At 40.1% G+C, this 20,488-nt stretch overlaps 1 protein-coding gene across 4 annotated transcripts in view; it reads left to right on the top strand.

The window, feature by feature from the left end:
• The window catches only part of LOC104873740 (ATP-binding cassette sub-family A member 8-A), a 76,725-nt gene extending 62,098 nt beyond the window's left edge, over positions 1–14,627 (top strand). For all 4 annotated transcript variants that reach the window (XM_033767279.1, XM_019210022.2, XM_019210021.2 and 1 more), the window contains 10 exons: positions 317–431; positions 919–1,010; positions 3,854–4,014; positions 4,486–4,561; positions 4,631–4,725; positions 5,529–5,648; positions 5,811–5,951; positions 12,060–12,139; positions 13,338–13,393; positions 13,532–14,627. In XM_033767279.1, coding sequence (XP_033623170.1) covers positions 317–431; positions 919–1,010; positions 3,854–4,014; positions 4,486–4,561; positions 4,631–4,725; positions 5,529–5,648; positions 5,811–5,951; positions 12,060–12,139; positions 13,338–13,393; positions 13,532–13,630 — 1,035 coding nt within the window. In that variant the 3' untranslated portion in view covers positions 13,631–14,627. The remainder of the gene's footprint in view (positions 1–316; positions 432–918; positions 1,011–3,853; positions 4,015–4,485; positions 4,562–4,630; positions 4,726–5,528; positions 5,649–5,810; positions 5,952–12,059; positions 12,140–13,337; positions 13,394–13,531) is intronic.
• The last annotated feature ends 5,861 nt before the right edge of the window (positions 14,628–20,488 follow it).

Genomic DNA, 20,488 nt, shown 5'->3' with positions numbered 1-20,488 from the left:
ATATATATACAGCAAAAGTCTTCACGTGTCCTCTCTTCTTTGTCACTGAGAATATGAAGACAATCAGTACCCAAACACTGAGCCTTAATAAAATGATCCCCTTTTAGTCTTTCATTAAGGACATTTTCAAAAGAAATAGGCATGTTTTTTCCCACTGACTCATGGTAGGAAAACTCACTGATGGGCCGCTGGCTTGATCTATGCTCAGATACCAGCAGTTTGATTCTTCATTGCTTTTGCATCATCAGTATAAAAATGTCTATATTTTGTCCTGGTTTTTTTTAAAAAAAAACCTTGTATGACTTTTTATTTACAGAAACCTGCCATTATTGCTAGCTGTCTACGCAAGGAGTATACAGAGAAGAAATGCCTCTTTTTTAAGAAAAAGAAGAAGACGGCAACAAGAAATGTCTCTTTCTGTGTTAGAAAAGGTTTGGACCCAGTAACTCTTCTGTTTTGGGCTGAGGAACTTCTTTAACAAAAATTAATTTCTCCTTGAATAGGGACGAAATGGGGTCTGAATTAAAATAACAAACTTTGTGTTAGAATAAACCACTGCAATTGCCCTCTTCATTTTTTTCACATTAATTGCTTTCCTGATGATCGCTATTATACACCAGAGAACTGATCTGGGCTGGGCTAGTACTTTCTGAAATCTTGAACATGTTGGAGGCAGAGGGTAAAAGGAGCCACCCTGCTGACTTCTGCCTTCCCCATTTGACACAGCTGCCTTCCAAGTGTGGAACTGTCATTCCTCCTGTGCATGGCCCTTGGGAAGGAACGAACTGAAATGATTCAAAATAACCCCTCTAGGGCCATCATGGCCATCAAAGGGACTATTATAAATAAAGCACATATCACACACTGAGACTTCCAACGATAGTGTCATTATTACTGATGTGTGTTCTCTTTTTGCAGGTGAAGTTTTAGGATTATTGGGACATAATGGAGCTGGTAAAAGCACATCCATCCGGATGATAACTGGAGAAACAAAACCAAGTGCAGGTCAGGTAGGTGGACAAGACGAATAGTATTTTATCCAACAATATCCAGGTGGCAACCTGAAAAATGTTATTCACTATTTGTTTAAAGTTACTTAAACAATATGTTGAAGAATAAATTTGTTGTTATTTAAGCAATCTATTGAAGAACAAGTTGACAAATTATTATTTTAAAGCACACAAATGCTAGTCATTGAGTGCGGATGCTCGTTAACTGTGTTAACTATCTTTTTATTTCTTCTAAGTGAATTAAAAGGGAATGTTGGCCAGCATAACTGGATACAAGTCATTATCAAAATCATGACAAAGTCTGTTTTCATGGTCTCATGATTTATGGATTATGTTTCAGGAACATTGTTACTTCAATATCCTAATGTTTAGTACTGAGTAGAATTGTGTAAATTGTAAAACAAAATCTTTGGTTTACTGCCCTTCCTAATGTGCTATCACCAATTGAAAAGTCATTGAGCGTACTGAATCTTACTAGAGGCTTCCCCAGTACGGATGGGATGAAGTGCTTCTAAGAATACCAAGAAATTGAGACACAAGGAAGGCCGTGAAGTTGAATAAAGTTTGCTCCCTGCACTGCCTGCATCAGAAGCAGCGGCCAGGCAGGGTGTCAGAGAACTCAGAATTATCAAACAGAGAGATCACAAGACAGAGACAAAATGTTTTCCGCCAGTTTCTGTGACAGGAACTAAAAAACCTTAAGAACCCCTTTGAAAACTGTGTCTGAGCGCAGGCTGAGGTCTGTGGGACTGTGCCAGTGGTCAATCCAGGGGGAAAGTGTAGCCATGAACTTCATAGACAAATATCCCAGGCAAGAGGGAGGAGAAGTCCTGCGTTCACAGTTTCTCTGAAGCCACGATGAGAACAGACAATGGGAAGAGGCCTCTTTGGAATGTTCCTGGCCCAGCTGACCCTAACTGGACTGCTTACTCCAACTCAGAGCAAATCTCCAACTCAGAGAGAGCAGGACCTCAAATCAGTTCAGGGTTGTGCTTCTCATGTAGTAAAGGCAAGGTTTTTCACTGGCCCACTAGCATGAAATATTTCAAAATGAAAGCTCTAAGTGATAAAACTGACTACTTTAGGTGCTATCAAATGAGCTCAATCACATCAGCCAGTATGAAGCTTTTCAACCAGGTTATTCTCCTAAATACTCCCAGCAGTCTCCACCCTGACAGGTCACCTCTCCTTGACCTGTGGCTGGCTGCGGTTGCTGACTTCCATGTATTTTTGCTTCATCTCTTTCTCCCTTGCTCTCCCCGCTCCTGACCTTGGGTCCAAGAACACACCGAGCTTTCACCCTGCGCAGGGCTTTACTCTTGCTCTTTGCTTTACCCCAGATCCCTGCCTCAGACCTTGTCCATGACTGCCACCTCCTCCTCCTCTGCTGAAGTGGCCCCCTCTGCCCTCAGATGTCTCTGATCACCCAACCTAAAGCCCTTTCCCTGCTCTTCTCCACCCCAGCTTCCCCAATTTATGTCAGACTGCCAATTAAAATCTGTTTATCCTATTTGTTATTGGCTTATCTCATAGAATAGAGATGTCCTAGGGGCAGAGATGCTGAAGAGTTTCCCCTTTTTTCTAGACAAAGCTCTTGCTCAACATCTGGAACACAGAAGAAACAAAAAAATAAAGTTTTCTGAATGAAATGAAGTATGGGAATTAAATTAAGGTGCTTTAGTCTGATACCATGGAGGGGACTGATTATGTCAGTCATCATTTCAAGATTCAACAAGTCTAACATTTCATTTTTTTCTTTTAAAAATAACTTCTAACATGTATTTTTATTGGTTTTTGATATTTGGATATCTTTATGGGGTACAGTATGAAGCTTTCCATTTGCTTACAGCATGGAATGGTTAAAACAGGCTAATTAACAAAATCTACCCCCTCCCACACTTACCATTTTTTTTTTTTTTTTGGTGGTGGTAAAACATTTAAAATCTCTTCTATTAGCAACCCAAAGCATTAAATGAATTATTATTTATATAGTCACCATTTTGCGCCAGAGATCATGAAAGCTTAGTCTTCCTTTCTAACTGAATCCATATAAGCTCGGATCAACATTTCCCTGTCCTCTCCCAGCTGCCTCTTCTGTCCTCTGGCCAACATCATCCTACTTTCTAATTATGTGAATTCAACTACTTAAGAGTCCACACTGAAATGAAAGTATGCAGTGTTTGTATTTCAGTACCCGTCATATTTAGCAAAATGTCCTCCAGATTCACCCATGCTGTTTCAGATGATAGGATTTCCCTATTTGCAGGGCTGAATTGTGTTCTGCTGTGTATGGATACCATGCTTTTCTCTCCATCCATCCATTGCTGGACAATTAAACCGATTTCATGTCTTGCCTATTGTGCATAGTGCTGCAATAAAGAGGAGAATGTGATACCTCTTGGGCATAGTGATTTTAATTCCTTGGGCTGTATACCCAGAAGTAGGATTACTGAGTCACATGTTACAGTTTCCATTTCCTGAGGAGATTTCATCCTATGTTCCACAAGACTATACTGAAATATGTGTCCCATCCACGATGAACATAAATTATCTTTCTCTACCTCCTCACCCATACTTACCTCTGGTCTTTTTGCCAACCTCAACTATAACAGATGTGAGGTGACATTATATTGTGGTTTTAACTTGCATCTCAATGCATGTTTCGCTCGGGATAATGTGATACCTCTGCATACACTTGGGTCTGTGTGTTCATTCTCTGAATGAATCCTTTCTCCCTGGCTAGACTGTGGCCAGAGCTAATCAGGAGAAAGATACCACAGCAATACTAAGCGGAACTCTGCAGGTGCGGTTCTGACAGTGACCTTCTGTCCATTTGTTCACAGGTGCTACTGAGAGGGAGCAGTGCGTCTGAGCCCCCGGGCTTCCTGGGGTACTGTCCTCAGGAGAACGTGCTGTGGCCCAGCCTGACCGTCGGGGAACACCTGCAGGTCTTTGCTGCCGTGAAAGGGCTGCGCAAGGGAGATGCTGAGGTGGCCATTGCACGGTACACGGGGAGCTGCGCCTGGCTGTTCTGTACCCCGGGGGCCAGGACAGAGTTGGGGGTGCCGATGACACTTCAGTTAGGCAACTCTAAACGCTGGCCCATTCGGAATTCAGTAGACTTACACAGTTTCTTTTTCTCTCTCTCTCTTTCTCTCCTTTGAAGCATGAAAAAGATAAAAGTACACATTCAAAGATAAAATGTGTTGAATGCATTTAAAATTTAGGTATGAGCAAGAAGGCACAAGAATTATTTGGACACCATGAGATGTCCTTGTAGTTTTATGAGATGCCAAATGGACGTCCCTGGGGCATCAGATCAGTTGTCACATTCGGAGCACCCACCCTCCCGGGGTGTTTCCAGAACCTCTCGTCTGGGCTCTGTTCCTGCACTCTTGCTCTCCCTGGGCCCACCCTCCCCTCACCCCCCACATCTTGGACCTGTGATGGTAAAGCTCTGCTGTGTCCCCTTCAGGCTGGTGGAGGCGCTCAAGCTTCAGGACCAGCTGCAGGCGCCCGTGAGGACCTTGTCAGAAGGAATAAAGAGGAAGGTATGCGAGGGCTTGGCAAGCCCTGTGTGCTCACCCACCGGTGCCAATGGGCTGCCCCTGTCCTTCCAGCTCTGCTTTGTGCTGAGTATCCTGGGAAACCCGTCAGTGGTGCTTCTGGACGAGCCTTCCACCGGGATGGACCCTGAGGGCCAGCAGCAGATATGGTGAGGAACCGAGCTGGTTCCTGTGGGAGATGTTTAGATTTTGTTGACGCTGTTAGACACGCACTGAAAAGCTTCCCTTCAAACTGTTTTGAAGTGTTGCAAATATTATCTATGTAATTAGGAATTAATACTTGGCCAGAAAAGTTCTTTCTGTGGTACTTTATTTTGAGGAAAAGTAAACTTTTCAGAGTTCTCATTGAGGAAAAGTAAGCTTTTCAGAATTCAGTACTCTTTCAGTGTTTAATTTGCTTGTTCAGCCTGGTATTGTAAAAGTTTTCTGTTGGTACAATAGCAAGTGACTAACAGAGAGCTTGCGGGTAGGGATCTAGTTGGCCTGGGAAGTTTGGGGTTTCTCAATGCTGCTGTTCAGACATTTTCTGTTTCTCTTTCTCAGCCATGAAGGTCCTGATGCTTTGGGCATGCACTCCCTTTTATCTGTCTTCTCATGTATGATTATCTTTGCTCAAACTTTCCATTCATGTATCCTTCTATCGAGTTTTTCCCCATGCTCTCCTTTAGTAACAGTCCCCAGTTTAGGGCTGGGCACGCGACACAGTAGGAGAGCACTTGCCTCACATGTGCTAGACCCTGGGTTTGAGTTCTACCCCTTCCAACAAAACCAAACCCAAGAAACTCACCAATATTCCTGCCCAAATGGATTGGCTCATGCTCACCCTGCCTGACTCCCTCTTGCCTCTAGATTTATTATTTCTCCTCTTCTGCCACGTGAAAAGTTCCTTTCCACCATTTGCAGATGAGCCAGAAGACTTCCATTAAGAGTACATTTTCTCTTGACGATGTAGGAAAGCAATCCGGGCCACCTTTCGAAACTCAGAGCGAGGCGCACTCCTGACCACCCACTACATGGCAGAGGCGGAGGCTGTGTGTGACCGCGTGGCCATCATGGTGTCCGGAAGGCTGCGGTGAGTGCCCAGCCTACACCTGAACTGCTACGAGAGCTGACAACACTTATGCCACTCCCTTCTGAAGTGGCGGGACGGTGGTTAATTAGCAGTTTTGAGCATATTTTTAGACATTCTTCCCTCATGTGTCTTGTCCACTTTCGATTCCTGCTTCTGCTCCAGGTGTATCGGTTCCATCCAACACCTGAAAAGCAAATTTGGCAAAGACTACCTGCTGGAAATGAAGGTGAGGACTCCCGCCCATGTGGAGCCCCTCCACACAGAGATCCTGAGGCTCTTCTCCCAGGCTGCTCGGCAGGAAAGGTAAAGCAGGTGTCAGCTTTCAATTTGTTAGCAAATACTCTCTCTCTCCTGACAGTTTTGCTTTGCCGTCCCTGGGGGCCACATTTAACCCGAAAGAAAACGACAAACAAAACAACAAAACAAAGTAAATACTGTATTCGTGGGACGCGGCAAGAAATAGAGGGCTGGGAATTTAGCTCAGTGGTGCCACCACCTGCCTCACAAGAGCAAGGACCTGAGTTAAATCCCCGGTACAAAAATAAAGAAATAGAATTCGTAGAGGGCAGTGTCACATGTGTTGTGGGCTTACAGTGTGCTAGGTGCTGCTCCTGACCTGTCATCTAGTCAGCATCCAGATTTTTTCAAGTAGGTACTAAGCCAGGCGTGGTGGTCCACGCCTGTAATCCCAGCCCTCAGGAGGCTGAGGCAGGAGGATCGCTGTGAATTCAAAACCAGCCTGGGTTACATAGTGAGTTCCAGGTCAGCCTCAACTACATAGTGAGAGCCTGTCTCAAAAAATTAAAACAACATAAAAAATGAAAGTAGATACTGTTATTCCAATGAATAACTTGGGTAATGAGCTGGTGTTTTTAGGGAATTCGCTAAGCGAATTTTATTTTATTTTTTTCAAACAAATTTTTTATGTTGGAATAGTTATAGATATACAGAAAAGTTGCATTTATAGTGCGGATTTCCTGTACAACTTTCACCTAGTTTTCCTTATTAACATCTTGCATAACTTTGGCTCACTTTTCAAAGCTAAGTAATTAACAGTGGTACAGTACTGTTAACTAAATTATAGATTCATTCAGATTTCACTACTTTTTCTATTAATGTCTTTTTCTATTTACAGAATCCTGGGCTGGGGATTTAGCTCAGTGGTGCAGTTGCCTGCCTTGCATCTGGAATAACACATTGGATTTAGAATATATTTTAAAGTTTTTTCAACCATTTGACAATAAATTACAGATAGCATGACACTTCACTTTTCAGGGTGGTAACGTGTATCTCCTCAGAACTAGGAGATTCTATGTAATCAAGATAGCTTTATGCCCAAGAAATCTAACATGATATAATAATATTAGATAAGTTTTCCAAATAAAGTTAGGGAAAAAATTTCCCATTTGAATCAACAGTGTGGAGGCTGGGATTTAGCTCAGCGGTTTGGTGGCCTGCCTCGCAAGCACAAGGACCGGAGTTCAATCCCTGGTACCAATACAAAGAAAAGAAAAGAAAAAAAGCGAATCAACAATGTTCTTTATACTTAAACCCCTCAAGAGCCAGTCAAAATTCAAATATTAGGTGTTCTGCTGATCTTTTTTAAAATTAGTACATGTTTTACTATACATAATAATTACATTCATTGTGGGGATTTGGTACTTTTTTTTTTTTTACTTCTCATCACTCTTCTTTCCCTCGTTCTTTCCTCAATATCTAGTTTCTCTTCCCATGTGCAGTAATTTTTCTCCCTGTTTCATAATATTTTTCTTTTTTTTTTGCTTTTTAGTTATACATTGGGTTCTTCATATAAGAGAAACAATGTAATATTTATGCTTACGTGTCTGGTTGCTTCATTTAACGTGGTTTCAAGGTGCATTTTACAACACATGACTCAAATTTATCATTCTTTATGACTGAGTCGCACTCTGTTGTGTATATTTACCATATTTTCTTTGCCAATTTATCTGTTAATGTATATATAGGTCATTTCCAAGAGTTAGCTATTATGCTCCTACATAGTGGATATATGTATTTATGCCCTTATATACATAAAGTCTTCAGCTTTTGGGGGAAGATTCCTAGAAGGAGAATAACTGTACCAAATAGAATTTCTGCTTTCAGTTTATTGATTAATCTACCTACTGACATCCCTAGTGGTTGAACTAGTTTACATTCTAAGCAACATGTAGAAAGATACCTTTTTCCCTACAGCCTTGTCAGCATTTGTTATTTGATTTCCTGCTTGTTTTTTGTTGTTGTTGTTGTTGTTGTTGTTTATTCCTGTTGCATAGAGTATACTTTTTCATCCTTTAATTTTTAGTGTATGAATTACTTTTTGGATTAAATGTGTCTCTGGTATGTAGCATTACCACTAAGTTTTGTTTCTTTGATCAAATTTGCTGATCTGTGTCTTTTGATTGGGTAGTTGTGACCATTCGCAATGAGAGTCATTATTGAAAGGCATTGACTTGTTGCTATTTTGTTTTTCTTTTCTTCCTGTTGCTGATTCCTTTATTTCTCACTTTTGCCTGACTGCTCACCCTGCTTGATGTTTTCATTCCATCATATATTTTGACTATATACTCTGTCTAGGATGTCCTGGAGAATTTTATACCATACTAGTTTGGGGGTTAGCAATTTCTTAAGGTATTCTTTGTCATGATAAGTGCTTATTCCTCCATCAATTCTGGAACAGTTTTGCAGGATATATTTGTCTGAGCTGATATTTTTTTTTCTTAGTTTGAAACACTTCACTTAAACTTCTCCTGGCCTTTGGGGTTTAGGTTGAGATGTCTGGTGTAATTCTAAAGCCTTTATCTTTATAAGTGATTTGCTGTGCTCCTCTAATAACTTTAAAGGTTCTATCCTGTGTTGGACTTCTGGAATTTTGACTGTCAGTTTTCATAGATAACTGTTTTCTGGCCATGGCTCTCTGGGATTCTATGTGCCTTGTTTACTTACATGTTGAATTCTTTCTTACTAGTGAAGTTTTATGCTGACTTCTGTAAACATTACTTAAGCCATCTGTGCTGTTCTCTGACCTTTCTGTAATTCCAATTAATCTCAGGTTAATCTTTTTTGCGTCACTTGGTAGCAGTTGGATTCATTTCCCATGATCCACTGTGTGTTTTTTAAAGGTATCTCTGAGTGTATGCTCCTGTGCACCAGTCCAATCTTCTAATTCTGAAACTTTCTTCTCACACTGATCGCTTCTGTTTCCTATACTTTCATTAGAATTCTTTATCTCCTGTATTTCTGTTTGGTACATTTTCATGGACTTTAATTCTTTGTTGAGTTGATCATTCATGTTTTGAATCATTTTAATTAGTTCTGATAGTTTTTTAAAAATAGTATCTTCTTGAAGTTCATTGACAATTTTGTTTATTAAATCTATTATCGCTTTAGTTATATCACACTGGTCTATTATTTCCTCCTCATTGAGGCCCATGGATCTCCTTTAAGGGAGTTGGGAGGCATTGTATCAGTTTTTCTTCTCATGGTGTGTGTGTGTGTGTGTGTGTGTGTGTGTGTGTGTGTGTGTGTTTTGAGGGTTAAGGATCAGTTAGAATAAAAAGACTTTATTTTGTGTGTGTGTGTGTGTGTGTGTGTGTGTGTGTTTTGAGGGTTAAGGATAAGTTAGAATAGAAAGACTTTATCTATTGCTATTGTGGAGGTCACTCTAGTTAGTGTCTATTTTCAAGTGATGTGTTCTTGGTTTTGTTTTGTTTGAATGTTCATCTACCTCTTTAACCTACTCCACTTAGTAAGATCAGACCTGGTCACTGTCTAGCAAAGAGAGAATCTCTACTAGTTAAAACATTGTCAACAGATCCAAACATACATCAATCATATTCATTAAATGTATAAATCATATATATTTTTACGATTTCATTCTTTTATTATTGCTCCTTTACTGACTGAATTCTACTGGTGCCAACAGACTAAGATGTGGCGGGTAGGGAGAGAAAAAAAAAGAGGAAAAAGAAAGGGTTAAGTCAGTAAAAACAGAGTAAACGAAGAGAAATATCAAAAGGCAAACAATAGGAGATCAGACTCTGTTGGAATTATTTTTATAGCTTGAGTAAAGAGTGAGTGTTGTACCTGAAGCCTGAGGAAAGCTGTGAGATTGTCAGAGCCTGTTACTTTGTTGGGAGTTAGTTTATGGTTTGATGCTCTATGAACGATTTGGGGGAGGGTTATCTTGACGTGGCCACGACACATACTATTGAAATTAAAGCACCAGTTCATTTTTGCACACGTGCAGACACCATATCTATATTTTTCTATATCTATATCTGTATCTCCAAGCTATCTCAGATGAGAGGAAGAAAGGAAGGGAAGATAAAGAGATAAGAAAGAGTCACAGAAGAAAAAATAAGAGGAGAAAAATGAAAACAGTAATAAAAAAGAGGGTAGAAGAAAAATTTTAAAACTCATATACATTTTTAAAAGCACAAAATCAAAGCATCCTCGTAGACCCATTTACATTGCAGCTTGAGTTCAACTGTAGGTGCACAACTTGCTTCTCCCTCTCCAAACTTCTGCCAAAGGCTTTTCGCTCCACACTGCTTTTCCTGCACAGCAAATCCCACATTCACCTCGTGTTTTCCCTCCGGGTGGCTTCCGTCTGGCACGTCCCAGACACCTCCAGGCACAGACTCCACTCTCTGTGTTTCCATCCCCAGTCATTCCTTAGACCATTTCCACAAAGTGTCACTGTCTCACCTGTGACTTGGAAAAAGTCCCAGGACTCCTTGCTTGCAGCAGTTCCTTGAGGCGGGTTTCTGGGGCTCCCCTGTGGGCGTTTGCTAGTGAGTTATGAGATGTCCTGTAAGCACAATACTCCAGTGTACGGGGATGGAATGGGCAAGTAATTTTTTCTGAGTCACTCTAGCTGCTTCTTTCACCCCAGAATCCTACCCTTCTCAGACACTGCTTGCTTTTGCAGCCCTGAAGCCAATTTTTCCTTGCTCAAATTCTGACCTTTAATCAGAGCGGCACCATTGTCTTCAAATTCCCCAGAACTTGCTGCTGGTGTCCTCTCACACACCGTTCTGGCTTTTAATTTCTCTGATGCTCTGGTTTGCGAATATCACACTGGCTTTACTTCTCTTCCCCATGGGAAGGGCAGAGTAATCGGGCGACTACTCCATCAGCCACGCCACCTCTGAAATGCTGATTCCCTCCTTCCGGAGGGAGATCCTCTCCCAAGGTGATGTCTAGGCCATTCCTGGGTTGTAAGGGAGGCTGCGATGGGCTTCCATTTCTAACCCCTCCCGATGCTGGATTTGGGTCCAGTGAGTTTCTCCTTTTGATTACTTTCCTAAATTTGGTTTTTCAGCTGTCCCCCTGCTTTCCTCCTGTGAGTGTAACAGAGTCTCTCTCCCTCACTGCTGCTACCTAGCTGGCCATGATGATCTCCCAGTAAGCAGATTTTATTAATATTATTATGAATAAAAGCTCCATACTAAAAAGATGAAGTCATAGATTGGAGGTGGCTGATGGTAAAACTAGACTGTAGCCCTTAATTTTATTCTAGATTCATAATTACCCTGATTTTATATAAAAGTTCATGGATGGCATGCTCCTTGGAAAAATTATAAATATTTCCCCCTGGAATTTTCCATATAATACACACAAACTATGAATTACAGAGGGAAAAATCAGAACAATGAAAGAAATAATTCAGAACAGCAAGAGCTATTTATTTTTCAGGGCGTTATCTAAAACCTGTGCAGTATGTTACTAAATTTGTTTCCCAAGCTTCTAGTAATTAATGGGAACAAAGTAATTGTGGGCAGGGTTAACTGTTCCATAAATGCAAGAAAATAAATCCTTTGAAATGGAGTCACATTCCAATTGTTTCTGATCAGTGAGGAGACTGACATCAACCCAAGTAGCAACTGTTGACCATAAGGCCCTCCTGACCAGCACGTGGTGCCTCATTCCTGAAGACGTCTGCTTTGACCTCAGAGACCCTTTTGCTTTCTCCCACATTCGGAACACAGCTTTATTTGAGGGAGGGAAGGGGCTGAATGAGTGGATGGCTTTGTACGGAAGGAATCTACTGTATTTGGAAACTTTAGGAAATTATCGGATGGGTGAGAACCCTAAGCTCCCTCTTGGGGGTGGGCGGCAAAAGCAAGATTTAAAATGTCACTGACCTGGGCCTACATTGTCCCCATCGAGGAGGCCGAGACACTAAACTGGGGCATGGTATGCAGTGCATTCGATATGCCTTCCTTGTCACCTGGCTTTCACTCTGTGATTTTGCTCTCAGAGTTCCTAGCATGACAAGCACTCTCATTGATGGGAATTTAAAAAGACAGAGCATTTTCCATAGACTTTGGTCAGGTTACAGTGATGGCCAGCACGGTCAGAGACCAACTCGTTCTCCTCTCCTCCCAGGTACTCTTCGCTGATGGTCTATAAATTGCCAGTAGAAGATGTGCAACCTTTATCACAGGCCTTCTTCAAATTAGAGACAGGTAAGAGAGGCCAGTTTGAGTGAAACTGAGGAACTGTTAATTCCCAAACAGAATACCTGTAGAAATGACCAACTGAACTTGGATAAAACTGTGCTAAATCTTGATGTTAAAAGAGGCAAGAAACCAATGAGGTGAACAGGTTATGTAAGCGTAGTTGTATATGAAATGGCGTAATGGGTGGTTTTCAATTTTTACTTAGTATTTGTTGTATTTTTGGCACATAACATAGGACAAGATTAGACGACATTTACTATACAGTGAAGTGGTTATAGGCTTTTAGATCACAGATACACACTCACTGCAGACACCATATTTAAGGCTTATACTTTGCAGTGCGTATTACGGAATTGGGCAAAGATCAAGAAGCAGACCTACCGCATATCCAGCAATAACCCACTCTCGACTGGTGGCTTCCCTTTGAACTGAAGTACACTGCTTTAGTCCCTCCTAGCAGTTTGTTTCATTGCTCCAATGTCTCAGTGATGTCTTTGCTTGTTTGCTACCTGACTTAAGGAAGAAGTTCTCACCATCTGGCTCTAGAAGTATCTCTTACCCCTGTTGACAGCAGCCAAGGCCATCCTGATACATCTTTCCAATCCTCAGCTGAGCACCTCCACTCCCCAGGCCGTGTGATCACTAACACCTTGACATTGGAGCCATTATTAGCCTGGGACATTGGGGTCATAGTTCTGCCAAAAGCCCGTCTGCTGGGCTGTTATGCAGACTCTAACTGTTCTTCCCAGTTTAACTTGGTCAACCAGAAGAATGCCCAGCCTTGTGAGGGACAGGTTGCTGTGATTTCTAGAAAAGCCCTAGGAAGACATCTTTCCTTGAAAAAAAAAAGCACCGGTGTCTTCTCTTTGGTACGCTCATGCTGTTAATTTCAAAATGCCCCTCATTTTCACAATCTGTTCCTGTGTCAAGGCTGCTCAATCACAGCTCAGAAGCAGAGAAGGAAGCCTTCTCAGCAGAGTTTCCTAAAGCAGATCTCTAAAGCTCTATAATCTCACACAGGTGTGGCCCTCTCCTAACCTAAGCGAACATGTGTGCATATTTAAACCGTATAACGTGCCCCTCCTAGGAACGTTTGTCCCATCACTCAGCACCGCTGTTTTCATTTGCTGTTTGTTCTTTACAATGATTCCGTCGACCTCCTTTAAAATATGTAAATCTCTGATGTCTCTTCACCTCTGCGCAGTGAAACAGAGCTTCGACGTGGAGGAGTACAGCCTCTCGCAGTCCACCCTGGAGCAGGTGAGGCAGTTTCCATCGTTTGATTTCATCCAAGGGATATAAACAGAGACCGTCAGATCCCTGTGCTTCGTACTCACTCGGCGCTGTGGAAGACAGCGTGACATCCGTCTCTCTTCTTTTCTCCTTCCTCCCTTTTAGGTTTTCCTGGAGCTCTCCAAGGAGCAGGAGCTGGATGATTTTGAGGAGGAACTGGATCCGTCCGTGAAGTGGAAACTCCTCCCACAGGATGAGCCTTGAAGCTCCAGATATCCGTTCTTTGTTTATGCTCGTTACTCTTTTATAGCAACAATAGGCCTTATCTCGGATATAGCACAAAATACTTCTGAAACTGTGGTAACCTTTTCTCCATCACGTTACTCATGCTGGGGTGGGTGGGGACAGTCAGTGAGGCCAGGTACGCAGCCAGGTACTAACAAGCACGTCCCGTTTCACACAGTGTTAAATTAAAAGAGCACTTAGGGTGATTTGTTTGCATGGCTGAGACTGCTTGCTTTTTTTTCCCTGAACTTCACAGCATTGACTATTTTATCTTTTCGATTAGGTAGAATTAAGATGTAATATTAACTGGAGGGGAAGGAGAACGAAGTGATTGCCCAGCAGCATGGTTCTTGTTTCTTGTAATTCACTATTCAAGGGTACTCAATTGCCTGACTCCTTTTCTGTCATTTTAACACTCTACGTTGTAGAGTGTTTGGTCTTTTGTGACTAAAAAGGGAATTTAAAATGTGTTAAGGTAAACACAAAAAGGATTTGAAGGGTCAAGCTGGTGAACATTTTCCAGTATATATTTTACATACAAATTAAATATCGGATGGTTTCTCTGATGTGAAAAACCCAACATATAAATAACATAAAGAGAAAAATAAAAGATAAATGACAAGAAACAGGGAGGGGGTCTTTGTGGAGAAGGGAAGGGGATCTGGGAGGAAAGTGAGGCTTGGGAAGCATAAAGAATGAAGATGTAAAGTAACCGTGTACCACAGCCCTGCAACAAGCACATTTTTGTTGTTGTTGTTGTTTTTCTTTTTTTGGTACCAGGGATTGAACTCGGGTCCTTGCGCTTGCAAGGCAGGTCACCGAACCGCTGAGCTAAATCCCCAGCCAGTAAAATGAGCATATTTATTATGGATTTCAGGTGTATGCTGTTAAAGTATTTTTAGAGAGATATATTTCTGATTTTGTGTGTTTTGATCATATAAGGGTACTCTTTGAGGCACTAAATATCATAATTCTAATTTACATTGAACTCGGGTCCTTGCGCTTGCAAGGCAGGTCACCGAACCGCTGAGCTAAATCCCCAGCCAGTAAAATGAGCATATTTATTATGGATTTCAGGTGTATGCTGTTAAAGTATTTTTAGAGAGATATATTTCTGATTTTGTGTGTTTTGATCATATAAGGGTACTCTTTGAGGCACTAAATATCATAATTCTAATTTACTGTATCTCCATACATTATGACCTGTCCAACTTGTCACCCTGAAGCATCTGAAAACCAGCACGATAATCTGTACTCGGGTTTAGGTGATTTTTTTTGTTGTTGTCATTACCACCATGATTGTTATTAGCTAACTGAACATCTGAAGACAGTTATGCAAAAAACAAAACAAAAACCCTGCACTTTGACTTCAAAAAACAACTACCCTCAACCTAAGAGAAAATTCACATGGAAACTTAAGCAGTGAGATCCAGATTATTATTTTTAAGGAGACACAAGCAGGGGTTCTATTTAACTTTAATAAGTTACAAATGAGTAGATATAAGTCAGCACAATAATGATAACGTTTCATGTTACTTAAATGAGTACTGCAATGAAGCCCTTGCAATGAGCCAAGTTCAAAAAAACACACTTATCACTTTATTAGAAGGCTCACCTTCTAAATCACACATGACTTTCTAAGACTTGGTTGAGTTATACTGTTAACCTTCTATTAGACTCAGCAAACATTTTAGTGGATATCATGATTTAGAGTCAAAATGCCCCCAAAGCCTCTTGTGCTTGTAGGCAGGGCTTTTGAAAGATGACTGGATAATGGGCTGACTAGCAGTGGAGGTAGGGTCTGGTGGGAAGAGGCGGATCACTGTGGATGTGGCCAAAAGGGTCTTTCTCTCTTCCTGGCTCCTCCCATGATTCTCTCTGTTTCCTGTCAGTCCAGTCACACAAGTAGCTCTTCTTGACCATCAGCCTCTCTGCCTTGCCATCCTGCCTTGGAGCCAGCCACTACAGACTGTAACTGTGAGCTAAAAATAAAACAACAATAACGAAAACTTTCTGCTTTAAGTTGTAGACTCAGGTTTTATGTCCTAGCTACAAGAAAATCTTAGTTAAGACATTGGGAGCTTTCAAATGACCTCGTGTTAATGCTGTATTATGGGAGTTGGCCAAGAGATGCATATATCATCTTAGCGTTTCGAGAGTACATTCTCAAAACTAAAAAAATGAAAAACAGTGAAAGTGTTCCAAGAAGAGGATTTATATCCAACGTGCTTATAAAATAAACTGAAACAATAAACTTAGGCAGACAGAATTTCAGAACTATGATAATTTCAGAAGCATAGTAGGATAATGGCAACAGCATCAAAGAATACATATCATCTGCTAGATTCTACACATATTCTGGTTATTTCATGCAGGCTTCATAATAACATAATTATGTACAATTCAATAATTATTTGTTATGTGAAATATGTCACTGTAAGAAGCAAAATTTCTGAAATGGCCCACTGAAGGTGCTTCCTCCCCTAGTTTTGGTCCCTGTGGCTATGATACGTTATTGTTCCATTGTGTCTGTTTTGTTGAGTAACACACATTGTGTTAACAGGAAAAGACTTTTTTGGTAATGGGCATGAATAGGTCAGGTATCTGATTTAATAGTCTCATCTGATAACAAAGAAAGCTTTTTCCAGATAGTCAAAGAAGAGGAAGTGATAGAGTTTTAAAATATGAGTAGTTTTTACTTTGTGCCTGTCTTGGGAGATGGAGAGGCCATAGGAGAAGGACTGTGGGTGCCCTGTATACCATAGTTGCAAGGGGCTAAACCAAAGGAGAAAAACTAAATGACCACTAAATACTTTATAGTATTAACATGCTTAAATTATTGATATTTTGGGGTTGTTTATTATACCAGATAGTATTGACTCATACAGGAGTGTGTGTCAGGAAAAGTATGACAGCAAAAACCTATAAGAAGTCTTCCTCATACAAAACTACTGATGCAATTGCCAACGACTTTTGAACTAACCCAAGTGGTTTGGCCCCAGTCCTTGCATGTAGCAGAATGTTGCAGGTGTTACCAATTACTGTTATCTTGTGGGTTTATCTGTGTTATTTCTCTGGATAGTCATACATTCTTCAGGGTTGTCTACCTGCACTGTTTCATCCCCGGTGTCCTAGCCAAGAGAGTATCTTAGCTGTTATAGATATCAATATACATAGTTTTCTTGTTTTGATGCATTGATTTATAAACACTGCAGTTTTGAAATGAAGAGGTTTAAATTTTTGAGTTAAAATTGCTATTTTGAAACGGAAACCCTCATTGCAAAATGGAAGAAATATTCTACTGTCTCTTCACAACCCTTCTTTGGGTCCAACCCAAACTAAGAAACCATGCTCTCAGATGGGTGTGCGCTTCATTGTATTATAAAAACCTGGAAATAAATGTCTTAACCTATTATAAAAAGTTATATTTGCCTGGATGTTTGGAGCATTTCAAGTAGAAAGTAAAAATAATTGTATGAGGTCTTAAATAAAAATATAATTATTATGAATAAATATTTTTAGTGCTACTTTAGCCTCATCTGAGATGTGAGTTTTTCAACAATGGAATTCTTGACACTGACATTTTGAGTGACACAGTTTGCTCGATATTTGACTCTTTTCTCATTATTTTCAAACTCTGTCCTAGTAATTCATAGCATCCTTCATTTACATTATCAAGAGAGAACGGAGAGTCTCCAAGCCCATACCTTGATCTGCCCTCCAAAAAATGCTAATGTCATTCTTTTTTCATTTTAGTCACCTAAAATACTTCTTGGTGAAATTTTTACCTTCCAGCTATTATTTTCCACCACACTTGTCCCAAACTTCCAAACCAGAATACTGAAATTATCTACTTTTCTATTTGTAAGGCTGAACATTGCCAGAAAAAAATGCGTTCTCTTGTTTACCAATGCTATAAAACTGGGTGAATGTGTATATAATTTATATTCTTTATACAGTGTGAAATTGATACTCTTGGGGAGTGAGTTTATGTGCAGAAATCAAGCTCTGTCTCTGCCTAGACACTTGACATCACTTTTGGATGCTCTAACACCTAACCAAATGACCCAATGCTCCAGCTCACACTCTTGAGGAAGGAGATCAGGGTGTGGCAAACCGACTGAGCAAAGGAGCCTGCCAGGACATGAGCAGAAAAACAGATCCTATGGGAAAGTCCTAACTTCAGTTCTTTGCATGAGAACTCACACAAATTTTTGATAGGATGATTTAGACCTGATGTCAGTCCAAGGAGTGGGAGATACAAAAGATGGTTACCATTAATCTCTGAGCCAAGGTTCTCTCTCACGGTGGTCCTCTCCCACCCAGTAGAGTATTCCGCTTTTCCTACTTTTATTTGGCTCACACTCACCCTGAAGAGCATGTTTATTCTATTACTTGTAATAAATGTCAAATCTCACTACCCTTTGTTCTTGTCTTGACTAGTTTTTGTTCAAATCAAGAAGAATGTAGGAAAAAAGTCTCTGAAAGGGGTCCCTAGCACCACAACTTGGTAACACTTGGGTATCTTATGTCCACAGATTTTTTTCATTTCTAATAAATCTTTTGCCATTTAGTTTTTTACTTTTTAAATTTTTTTCTTTCACACATGTTTGCAATGCATAATGATCACATTTGTCATGGGGAATTTGTACATCTACATAACACATCTTAATTGTTTCTTTTTTAATTTCCTTCCCCTCTGCTTCCCTCCCTCCAACCCTACTTCTGTTCCTTATTTGCAAAAGCTCTATTTCCAAGTTTTCCTTCAATTTTTTAATTCACTGTTTATTGATACATTTTAGGTACACAATAGGATGACATTCATCACTGGGAATTTGTACCTTTACACAATATATCTTGGTTCTTATTTTTCCCCCATTCCCTTGCCCTCCTTTCAAACCCTCCACCCCTCCCTATTTACAAAGTCTTTGTTTCCATTTTTTTCTTATATTTTTTCCTTTCTCTTCTTACCTTTCCTGTACGTCTTCCATTTCCTTTTCCCCTTCCCACTTGGATCTTTTCTTCCCGTTTCCCATTATCTGTTATACATTTTGATCCTTATTTACACTTTTAGTTTCTCACACCAGAGAAACTATTCAGTACTTACACACGTGTGTGCTATTTATTTTACTTAAGAGTATGGCCTCAGTGTGCATCCATTTAGTTGTACATGTCTTTAGTTTCTCATTCTTTATGGCTGAGAAGTATTCCATTTTATAAAAAGCCATATCTTCTCTATCCGGTCTCAAGTTGATGGACATTTGGGCTGTTTCCAAGATTTAGCTGTTACAAACTGTGCCACTATAAACATGGGTACGCATATATCGCTATGGTATGATGCTTTTAATTCTTTTGAGATGATATTGAGCAAGGCAATAGCTGGGTAAAATGGGACCTCTAATCCTAGTTGTCTGAGGTATCTTCAGATTGATTTCCACAGTGGTTGCACCAGTCTGCAATCCCAGCAACAGGGGAAAAGTTTTCTTTTTTCTCCACGACCCTGCCAGCATTTGTTATTGGTTAATTTCTTGATAGTGACCCTTCTTTCTGGAATGAGGTGGAATCTCAATATTGTTTTCATTTGCATCTCTCTGATGACCAGTGAGGTTGAACATTTTTTAATATGTTTATTTGGTGTTTATAATTCTTTGAAAAATGTCTGTTTATTTCAGATGTCCATTTTTGGATTGGGTGATTAAATTGGGGGGGGTCTGATTTTTTTAACGAGGCCTTTGCCTCTATGTTCAGTAGTAAGATTGGCCTATAGTTTTGTTTTTCAGTTGGGTCTTTTTCTGCTTTGGGGATCAAGGTGATGCTTCCTTCCAAGAATATATTTGGGCGTATTGCTTCCCTTTCAATTTCATTCAAGAGTTTAAATGGTAAATGTCTTGTAGAATTCAGAAGTGATGCCCTTAGAATCTGAGCTTTTCATCATTGTTAAGTTTTTAATTATGTTTTCAATTTCATTAATGGTATTGGGTTGTTTAGAATTTTTAGGTCTTCTTTGTTCAATTTTGGTAATTCTTATGTATCTAGAAATCTCTCTGTTTCTTCTGTGTTTTCCATCTCACAGTAGATACTGATGATCCCCTGGCTTTCTTCTGGGTACATTGTGATTTCTGCTTTGCTTAAAATACTTCACTCCAGGCTTTTCTTGACATGAGGGCTTATGTTGAGAAGTCTGTTGTGATTCTGATGGTATTTCCTTTATATGTGAATTGCTTGTTTTCTCTAAATGCTTATCATATTTTGTTCTTCAGTTGGGTTCTGGAATCTTGACTATTTATATGCCTAGGCATAGATTTTTTTTTTTTAATCAGAGTCCTATATGCCTCACTTATCTGTATGTCAATTCTTTTCCCCTGCTTGGGAAGTCTTCTGCCATTATTTCTGTGAACATTTTTTTAAATCTAATTTGCAGAATCTTATGTTTCTTCATTGACTCTGTCTATCTCTGACTAGTCTTTAGGTCTTTGATCAAATGTCTCCTCTTCAAAATCCCTTCCCTGACTACCCAACCTAAAGTAGATGTCAGTAGTTCTATATTTGCCCTGATTTATTCTCCTGAAATTATTTCATTTGTTTGTTTTTGTAGCTGACCTGTCTTTCTGAAATTAAATTCAATTTTCATGCACACAGAATTTTCATCTGTGTTTTTAGCCATTGTTTTGCCCAAAGTCTGGAACAATGTTCAGTTCATAGTGCACACCATAACAAGAGTACTGAATTAACTAATTAGCTAAGTAAAAAATCTACTTTCCTCTATCATAGTTCTTCATACAGTGAAAGATGATCATCTGTGACTGTAATCTGTCTTCTATTAGACAGTCAGTTTCT

The sequence above is a fragment of the Fukomys damarensis genome, unplaced genomic scaffold, assembly GCF_012274545.1.
Source record: "Fukomys damarensis isolate Sample0158 unplaced genomic scaffold, DMR_v1.0_HiC HiC_scaffold_23, whole genome shotgun sequence".
Lineage (NCBI taxonomy): Eukaryota > Metazoa > Chordata > Mammalia > Rodentia > Bathyergidae > Fukomys > Fukomys damarensis.
This window is presented reverse-complemented; position numbering and strand designations above follow the sequence as displayed.